Raw genomic sequence first — 9,876 nt, forward strand, 5'->3', positions numbered from 1 at the left:
ATTAACATTATTAATTAGACATTTTTTCTACAACTTAATGCTAAAAAATGACATATCCATTGTATGGCAAATAAATTAGAAAATTACTGATGCAATAATTAAATTCCTGGCCTGTGATATTAATTATTCACCCTATTTTTATTTTTTTTGTGTGCAAAATACAGACTGTAAAACCTATTTGCGATACAAACCATTGTGTTTTGGATTATGATAATAAATGAGAACAATATTACAAATGTTATTCGTCGATAAACAAATATCATTTTGCCATATCAAGCAGAAAGACGGGCTGTTTTTGTACAAGTGAAACAAATGGAAGTGAATGACACCGGAAGTCTCGCCCATTCAAGATACATGTAGCGCGTATAACAGTTAAATGTTTCTATAAATAGACATAGGTAATTAAGTACATTGATAATATACCAATGTCAATATGTATGCTGTTTGTTCACATATAGAAATAAAAATGAATTATTTTAAAGTGCTATTCAGTTTTTGTCAAGTACAAATGCCTTTGTAAGGGTCGATTATATTTTATGAAACTGATAAATTAATGGACAAAAAGAGATTAACTATGAACTAAAATGCAAGCCTGAGAATGTTACGTGTCCTGTAGCGCCATCTAGTGGACGTATATGGAACTTTAACGATAGGAACCTTTGTTCTGACGATCTGCTTCTACACGGACACCTTATAAGAGCGTAATCACATGGCGTTATGGCAACACGACTGACTCTGACAGGTATTTCACGATTTAACGGAATGGAATGACTAAAACTATAACCAACTTAAATCGGCAAGTATATTTACTACATAGCTATAAACATATTAACATTATGCTATGCATATGAAGTAACCTATATATAGTTATTTCATGAGGTGTTGCAGTTCCGCAGCTCTGAAACGTTACTGTAAGTCAACAACTGCATCGTGTGCATTCATTTAAATGAATAATATGTGACCCTGGAGCACAAAACCAAATAAGTAGCACGGGAATATTTGTAGCGATAGCCAGCAATTGGTCAAAACGCCAAAAATCATTAGAATATTAAGTAAAGGTCATGTTCCATGAAGATGTTTTGTCAATTTCCTACCGTTAATATATCGAAACTTAATTTTTTGACCGATCTTCGTCCAGCTGCTCAGTGAATGGGCTGATTTGTTTATTTATTTGTTAAGGTGCAGAAGTGATGCCGCACTGAACCGAGTCTTCAGCCAAGCATCGACTCCGTGACGTCATGGGCTCCGCTGGCACAGAGGCGGGCTCGTGCTTGAGGACTCTCTCCACCTCGCGAGACCCCGCGGAGATCGTGCACGCGCTGCGCACGCTCGCGCGCCACCTGGAGGACGGCGAGTTCACGCGCCTCCACTTCGCTCATGCGATCCGGGTTCTGGCGAGCGCGAGCTGGCTCAGCAGGTGGAGTGAAGATGAGGAGATCAAGAAGCTGTGGGATAAGATGTTCCTCAAGGGTCCACCGGACCAAACACTGCTGCTCCTGCTGGACACCATCAGCTCCACAGGGTATGACATCCATCCATCCATCCATCTATCTATCTATCTATCTATTGTTCTTTCTATCTATCTATCTATCTATCTATCTATCTATCTATCGTTCTTTCTTTCCATCTATCGTTCTTTCTTTCTATCTATCGTTCTATCATTCTTTCTATCTATCGTTCTTTCTACCTATCTATCGTTCTTTCTACCTATCTATCGTTCTTTCTTTCCATCTATCGTTCTTTCTATCTATCGTTGTTTCTTTCCATCTATCGTTCTTTCTATCGTTCTTTCCATCTATCGTTCTTTCTATCTATCTATCGTTCTATCTATCTATCGTTCTATCTATCTATCTTTCTATCGTTCTATCTATCGTTTTTTCTATCATTCTTTCATTCTATCTATCGTTCTATGTATCGTTCTATCGTTCTATCTATCATTCTATCTATCTTTCGTTCTATCTATCTTTCTATCATTCTATCTATCTATCTGTGGTTCTATCTGTCTGTAGTTCTACTGATGTGTCGTGTCTCTTTTACACAGAGAGAGTGTGGGTCTGGAGCGAAGCGTGTCTGTGCTGGAGAAGTTTCTCTCTGCTGGTCGTCTCCAGGTGTTGTTGTGGTCCAGATGTGAGGTGGGCGGAGTCCGTTCAGAATCTCCCCAGCTAAGAGAGGCCGTCATCAGCCACCTTGCAGCTTTACCCTCCATTACCTGCAACCATCTGCATGCGAACACACCGGACGCCTTCCTCCCACAGCAGTACTACCCGCTGCTGGCCGCCGGCATGCTGGACACACTGGAGAAGACGTGCCACGCTCTCAGAGGTATCGCACACATTCAGGGTGGACATACTTGGAAAGTCAGTGGTAAAGAATGCAGCGTCCAATCCTGCTCCTGGCGATCGACTGTCCTGCAAAGTTCAGCCCCAACTCTAATCAAACGAACCTGCCTTTAATTTTGAAGAGATCCTGAAGACCTTTATTAGTTGCTTTAGGTGTCTTAGAAGCAGGACTGGACCCCCCTGCTTTAATTCATATTTACAGCCACTGCGTATTTTAATGAATCCTTAAAACCACTGCAGATTTTATTGCACCATTTTAACTATTGCATATTTTAATATATGATTTAAAAATAGTTGATGCAACCATTAAATATTTGAATGCATTGTTAAAACAACAGCAAATTTGAATGTATTATTAGATCCACCAAATATTTTTTTTGCATCAAAATCACTGCATATTTTAATGCATCACAATCAGTTGTAACCGCTGTGTGTTTTAATGCTCTGTTGCATCCACTTCAGATTTTATTGCATTGTTGCATCTATCACATATAATTTAATGCATATTTGGTGTCCAAATATCTGTCTTTTTTTTTTTGTTATGTGTATCTGGTATAGCGGGACAGGACTGCTCTCTTGGGTTTGTGGCTCAAGTGTTGGGAAAAGTGTGTATCCAAGGATACAGCTGTAAGTTTTAAAAGTTTATAATGACTTCAAAATGTTTTTCACTGATTGCATTTGCAACCCGTCTGCCACATTTAGGTGTGTGTGTGTGTGTGTGTGTGTGTGTGTGTGTGTGTGTGTAGCTCAGATTTTTGAGACTCTGGCACCCCGGCTCTCCTCACTGACCCGCATGGACCCGCTGTGGCAGCGTGTGACGCAAAAACTGCTGGAGAAGGTTCCAGAAAGATGCACAGAGTGTGTCATCACGGGACTCATACGCAGCCTCAGAGGGTAAGAGAGGAGGTTAATCAACGCTAATGAATTCTTAATGAATGAGTTGTTACTCGACTCATTCGAGTGTGTGTTTCAGGGCAGCCGCTGTGTCCAGGCTGATGGGAAACCTGGTGCTGACCAATAAGAAAGCTCAGTTTGTTCTCACTCATAAACTGTTATTGCAGCAGTACCAGCATCCAGTGAGTAGTGAAATAAAATATATGCAGACTTGCACCTTATTTGTGGCGGTATATATGCATATTCATTCTCTGCCAGAGGGAGGGGCCGTTGTCATGGTAGAGTTTCCCTGGTAACGCCGTACAACGGCTCACAAACGCCGCTTTATCAGACATTACATGCAAGATCAAATGAAAATGACGTTCAAAATTTTCCGAAGACAGTCGGTTTACTTCAGAAATACAGTGATATAAAAACACCCGCACCGGGTTTCGATTAGCTTTGATATTGTAGCGCTCCGCCGCTAGGAGTGTAACGATACGCGTATGTTGTATCTTAGTCTTCATGGTCGTTTTCCAAATCAAAGTGATCATCCTTATCCCCTTGCTAGTTGGAAGCCGTTATTTAAGTCCCATTTACTCCGAGCACGATAAAGACAACTATAAAGAAACGATATTAGCATCCACAATTGACTATCTGTAGCTACATCGCGTGCTAAGAGCGTTGGATAATAAAAAGTTTCGATTTTCTAGGCTGATGTGGCTAGGAATTACACTCTCATTCCGGCGTAATAATCAAGAAACTGCTGGGGACAATTTTCAGATGTAGTTTTATTTTCAGACATTTTTGAGCGAGGTGCTAACGGTCTAATCCGATTCAATGATCTATGCTAAGCTACAGCTAAAAGTCAGACCCGGAGATCGGCTGAATGGATTCAAAAACGGTGAAGCTCGACCGTTTAACTCTGGAGGACTTGGAAAATGAGCCTATTTTCAAAAAAAGTGGCTTGTTCCTTTAACAAAACAACATTGACACCAGAAATGAACGTTAATTTTCAATGCGTTGTTAAAACATAACACTACCATGAATCTTTGTCGAATAGAAAGTTCAAACGAATATAATTTATTGGAAATTGAACATAACTGTCTTTCATCGTGTTTAATAAAAATCGTGTTGAACAATAAACATATTTTATTTGTTTCCCTTAAACTCAGACTCGGCTGTTGAAGTCTGTTCTTGGTTATTTGGCTCTGGATTCAGAGCGCAGGACGCTGCTTAAACAGGTATGATGTTTATTAGCTGTCCTATATGTAATGCCAAATAAGTTGTATGAGAGAAGTGAGAACTAACTGGTGTGTGTGTGTGTGTGTGTAGGTCTTTCGGAGTGTGTGTCAGGTGTGGTGTAACAGCAGTGCCGTGAAACACACGTGTGTCGAACAGCAGCTGTACGTCAGTAAAGTGCTGCTGCTGTGCGTGGCTTTACTCGACCAATCTGAAGTGCAAGAACTGCGACAAGGTAACGTAAAGTGTTTTTGATGTACAGCTGCGGTCTTCTGGTGCGTTACGAGGTCTTCTGTCCGGCAGAGATGCTGCAGTGCATGCTGGGAGGTGTCCAGTGCCGCCTGGACAGCAATATTGAGCGCATTCGTCGGATGGGAATGGTTACGGGCGAGTGTCTCAGTCACAAACTAGACACACCTGGGTCACAGTTACAATTCCAGGTGAGCCATTTGGACTTTACAATGAAAACCTCTTAATGCTGAATCTTTCCGAACCAGATGCGCATATCGCATTTCTAGCACTACAACTGTGAACTCGAGATATGTATCGCATTCCTTGACTTTTATTTCGATGCTAACGAAGCTGGTTTGTGTGTCAGTATGAGCCAGACGAGGAGATCAGAGAACTGAAGTCATTGATGGAGTCTCTGTCTGTTGAGGATGATGAACAACACCGCCCTGATGCCGCCACCAGGTAAAAAATGCACGTTTTGCAATCGCCTGAAACATGCTGCAGGTTATGTCCCAAAGCAGCTTGTATGACGCAGTTGAAGCGACACTCCGCTGTTTTCGCAAATAGGCTCATTCTCCAACTTCCCCAGAGTTAATAAATTGAGTTTCAGCCGATCTCCGGGTCCAGCGCTAGCACTTTTAGTAGAGCTTAGCATTGATCATTGAATCCAGTTAGACCAGTAGCATCGAGTTGAAATGACCAAAGAGTTTCGGTATATTTTCTATTTAAAACTTAACTCTCCTGTACATATAATATCGTGTACAAAGCCGTGCAAGCAAGAGGCGCTGTGTGATATCACTGCTTCTGCTGCGGCATGAATAGTATGGCAGCAAACCCGAATAAGAATACAGTTCCTAATCAAATCAGCCTTAAAAAGTCAGTCTTAGTACATGATATGAAGTTCAGAAGAGTCAAGTTCTAAATAGGAAAGATATCAAAACGCTTTGGTAATTTTTAAACGCGATGCTACTGGTCTAATTGGATTCAATGAACTATGCTAAGCTATGCTAAAAGTGCTATCGCTAGACACGGAGATCGACTGAATGGATTCAAAAATGGTAAAACTCAACTCATAAAAAAAGGGAAAAGTGAAGTGTTCCTTTAATGTCAAGCAGGGAAAATATTGGATTCATGCAGCATGTATGTTTATTTGTGGCACATTTACCACATTCACTTTAAATACATTTGTTTAGGTTTGGCAATTATAATAAATGTTATTTATAAGGAATGCCGGTATAAGTTTCATCCCTGTTCTGAATACTTGAATTTAAGTTATCAGAAGTAAAGTACATAATTGCAGTGTTTGTAATGTTTGCAAATGTTTGGTTATTTACCGGTATTTGGTAAAAATGTGACATTTAGAGCAAGGCAGCTCTTTTTTTTTTTTTTTTTCCTTAAACCAGCAAATGGCATGCAATTTTGAACTTATTAAAACAGAGACACCTCTGTGACCTTTCTTTTTCTTTCAGTCTTCCGCCAGAGCCTAAAGTTGAGTGTTCAGCGGGTCAGTCGGTGACATCTGAAGCTGGTCAGGGGAGTGATTCTGAACTGGACAGGTACATCTGCGCTGCCGTAATCACATGAGAACTGTTCAGTGATATTGCTCGCTAATAACCTTCCTCTTGAAATGACGTCTCTGTTCTCTAAGTGATGATGATCTGACTCCATATGACATGTCAGCTGATCAGGAGAAGAAGAAATCAGCACCACCCCGTTATATCAGAGACTGTCTGGAAGGTGATCTACAGTCAACCATTGTTGTTGTTGTTGTTGTTGTTTTTGTTACTTACTATTATAGTTTTTATTAATATTTAGCTTTTTTTATGGTATATTTTGAGTTTAAACTTTTTTGTTTCAAGTTTAAATATATTTTATATATATATATATATATATATATATATATATATATATATATATATATATATATAAAAAAAAAAAATGTTTAATAATAATGATAATAAATTATATATATAATTATTTATATATATATATATATATATATATATATATATATATATATATATATATATATATATAATTTATTATCATTATTATTTTTTTATTTTAGCACCTCAGCTTTCATTTTAACTTAATAATGTACAGCATATGTATGTGTGTGTGTGTGTATATATATATATATATATATATATATATATATATATATATATATATATATATATATATATATATATATATTTTACACGTGTGTGTAAATGTGTTTGTGCATGTGTAATTTTATGATTTTAAACTAAACTAAAATGTTATAAACTAATTAAAATAATGTTTCATGTAATATTTATATAGTCTTTCAGCTTTATTTCTATTAAAAATGTTTTAATAGTTTTAGTCAAGGATAACTGTCTAGTCGCGGTTCAGGTTTTATCTGAAATGTTTTTTTTTCAGGCTATTGAATGATCTGTATCTGTATTTGCAGCGTTAATGTCCTCCGATGATGCTGAAAGGGTTGAACTCAGTCTGCAAGTGGCAGAGGCTCTTCTTAGAAAGAACGTGAAGGCCACACAAGAGGTCAGAGGTCATCGCAGCAGACTACCCTTGCCTAAAATTCTTGCAGATGTCATAATGGCTCATTAGTTTGTGTGTGTATCACAGGTGAGTGTTCAGTTCAGTAAAGTGTTGCTTCACCTGGAGGACAGATATAATACACCGCACTTCCACACGCTCCGGCAGAACGCCATGGTGGCCCTCACTGTTACAGACGTCAAACCGGTGAGGATGATTACGAACACTCTCGGCTCTATGTAGAAGCACATGGGAGTGACTGCGTTTTATTTATTTTGTTCCTCTGTAGGTTGTAGATTATTGGACGACGGAGTTCTACTCTCTCAACTACAGCTTGAGACAGAGACTGGACATTCTGGAGGTCAGACCAATGTAAAAACCCTGAAAAAAAACGTCACGTTTTCCACAAAACTGTTAAGCAGCAAATTGTTTTCAACATTAATAATAATCTGAAATTTTCTTGAGCGGCAAATCGGCATGCTAGAATCAACTCCGAAGGATCATATGCCACGTGTGACTTTTCGACCACTAATATCTCACTTCTACCGTTTCAGGTCCTAGCTCTCTCTGCCCAGGAACTGTCCGAGCCAATCACAAATAAGCACGCTGGAGCTCAGCCAATCGGTGCGCCGATGCCTCGGGCGCAGGGTGATGACATCACACACTGGAGGCAGGTCGTCGAAAAACGAATCCAGAGCAAAACCAGGCGAATTAGCAAAGTGAGACGCCCTCACAAAGCTGCACGTTACACATTAACAAATCAATTATTTCAATGTCTCTATTTAATTTTGTTCAGGGTGGGATTCAATGCGTTAAAGCCGCTCCGAACCGTTACGCTCCGGTCGCCGGGTTTTTCTTCTTCCCGCTGCTCAGGAGCTATGACAGGTCTGTTTGCGTGCACACACGGACCTTTTTTTTTTAGCTCGTATCACATTGTTGCACTGATTTCATGTTTTGTAATAGGCCGCAGGTGACCTTTGACCTTCTGGGGAGTGATCATCTGGTGCTGGGAAGGCTGCTGCACACACTTGGGTTGCTCATGCACCTGACCATCAATGCACCGGTACAAAGCATACACAAACACGACATGCATTACATAATGCATTAAACATGCTGCAGTATATTACACGTAAGCATCCAGTTATCACTTTGGAAATAAATGCAGTAAAAGCATCTTTACTAATGCAAATAGAAGAGTTTGGAAACTGAATATCAGTGTTGTATTTTTAACTTGCGTTATAATGTAAAATAAAATTATTATTATTATTATTATTATAAAATACTTTTTCTTATTTTGCTTTTATTTAGAATAGTACATTTTGTGTAGTAATAATACTAATAATCAAAATAGATCATTAGAATAACATTAATAATAATTTTTTCTTCTTCTTCTTTGTATTTTATAGTCAAATTGATATACAATTACAACATTTTGGCCAAATTTTGCAGCCCAATTTTTATTGCATCCTAAATTACAATTACATTTTTTTATTTTTTAATGACTTTTTAACAGTAAATATTACAAGTAATATATTTAAATTTTGTTTTTACTTGGACTTTTTACAAATATTCTTATTTAGTAAAAACAGTTATTATTTTATACCCATATTAATATAAATTCTAAATTGTGCAACCCTGCAAACAAGCACAGCAATCCTGGATTTTAAAAAAATGACATTAGCAAAAAAGGGTTTTTTCTTAATTACAATTATTTTATTTTACAAGTAAATATATTATTTCTTATTAAAATATTAATATTTAAAATATTATTAAAATATTATTTCATTTCTTATTTTGTTTTCAGAAATACCATTAATTATAATTTTTATTATTATTATTATTATAATTATTTTAATATTAATATATATTGCAAACTTACGAACAAGCGCAGCAAACCTGAAATTTCAAATTGGACATTAAACCTCAATTTAAAATCAGAAAAATTACAATTTGACTTGTTCCCCAAACGGTGCAGCCTTATTAGGAGTGATGCACACTTCATATAATCACTGATGTTTTTAACGCAGGTTGCGTCTCAGATGGGCCGAGCTCTGCTGGATTTTGTTTGGGCCGTGCGCTTCCACACCGACCAGTAAGTTTGCATTATATTTCATGCATACATCTGATGTCCATCTAATGCTCTCTCTGGCTTTAACCGTAGGATGGTGCGGAGGGGTGTTATGTTCGCAGTTTGTTCTGCGTTTCTGAGCATGCCTGCTGAGAACTTGCTCACAGAACTCGGCGATGACCTGATGGAGACCAGAGCTTGGCTAGCAGGTAGACGGCGCTCGTTTGACTCTGTATGTGTTCGAGTACGTACATGTCCTTCATTGACGTCTCGCTATGTGCAGATGTGGCAGAGAATGATTGTGACGCAGACTGCAGGAGTTTGGCGGTGCAGAGTTTATTGCTGCTAGACAAAAACCTGAAAACTCAGCTGCAGATCCCAGATATGGAGACCTGAGAAGGAAAGACGATATCTCACACTCATCTGGACAAGATGTTATGATCCTGACATGATGCATCACTAATTACTGGAACATTGTGTTATGACCTGTGCTATTTTTGTATGACTTAGTGGCTGTAAAATAAAGTGCTGGAGATTTCTGTTCAGAAAACAAAGTTTTGTTTTTTTTTAAGATGTGAAAAACTCATAATTCCATGCAACTTT

The 9,876-nt window shown here is 38.2% G+C and overlaps 1 protein-coding gene across 2 annotated transcripts; it reads left to right on the plus strand.

The window, feature by feature from the left end:
• The first annotated feature begins 672 nt into the window (after positions 1-672).
• Positions 673-9,823, plus strand: telo2 (TEL2, telomere maintenance 2, homolog (S. cerevisiae)). Of its 2 annotated transcripts, none has more exons than XM_043226016.1 (21): positions 673-742; positions 1,180-1,522; positions 2,042-2,322; positions 2,898-2,966; positions 3,086-3,233; positions 3,313-3,415; positions 4,388-4,456; positions 4,548-4,689; positions 4,758-4,894; positions 5,053-5,147; positions 6,155-6,241; positions 6,334-6,422; positions 7,120-7,211; positions 7,296-7,412; positions 7,495-7,566; positions 7,760-7,924; positions 8,002-8,090; positions 8,169-8,268; positions 9,233-9,297; positions 9,367-9,482; positions 9,557-9,823. In XM_043226016.1, the coding sequence occupies exons 2-21, from the start codon at positions 1,239-1,241 to the stop codon at positions 9,667-9,669; spliced, it is 2,433 nt and encodes an 810-aa protein (XP_043081951.1). In that variant the 5' UTR covers positions 673-742; positions 1,180-1,238; the 3' UTR covers positions 9,670-9,823. The 2 variants fall into 2 exon arrangements, with proteins under 2 accessions (XP_043081951.1, XP_043081950.1); XM_043226015.1 differs by having other exon boundaries at positions 692-796.
• The last annotated feature ends 53 nt before the right edge of the window (positions 9,824-9,876 follow it).

Source organism: Puntigrus tetrazona, chromosome 24, assembly GCF_018831695.1.
Source record: "Puntigrus tetrazona isolate hp1 chromosome 24, ASM1883169v1, whole genome shotgun sequence".
In the NCBI taxonomy this organism is placed as follows: Eukaryota; Metazoa; Chordata; class Actinopteri; order Cypriniformes; family Cyprinidae; genus Puntigrus; species Puntigrus tetrazona.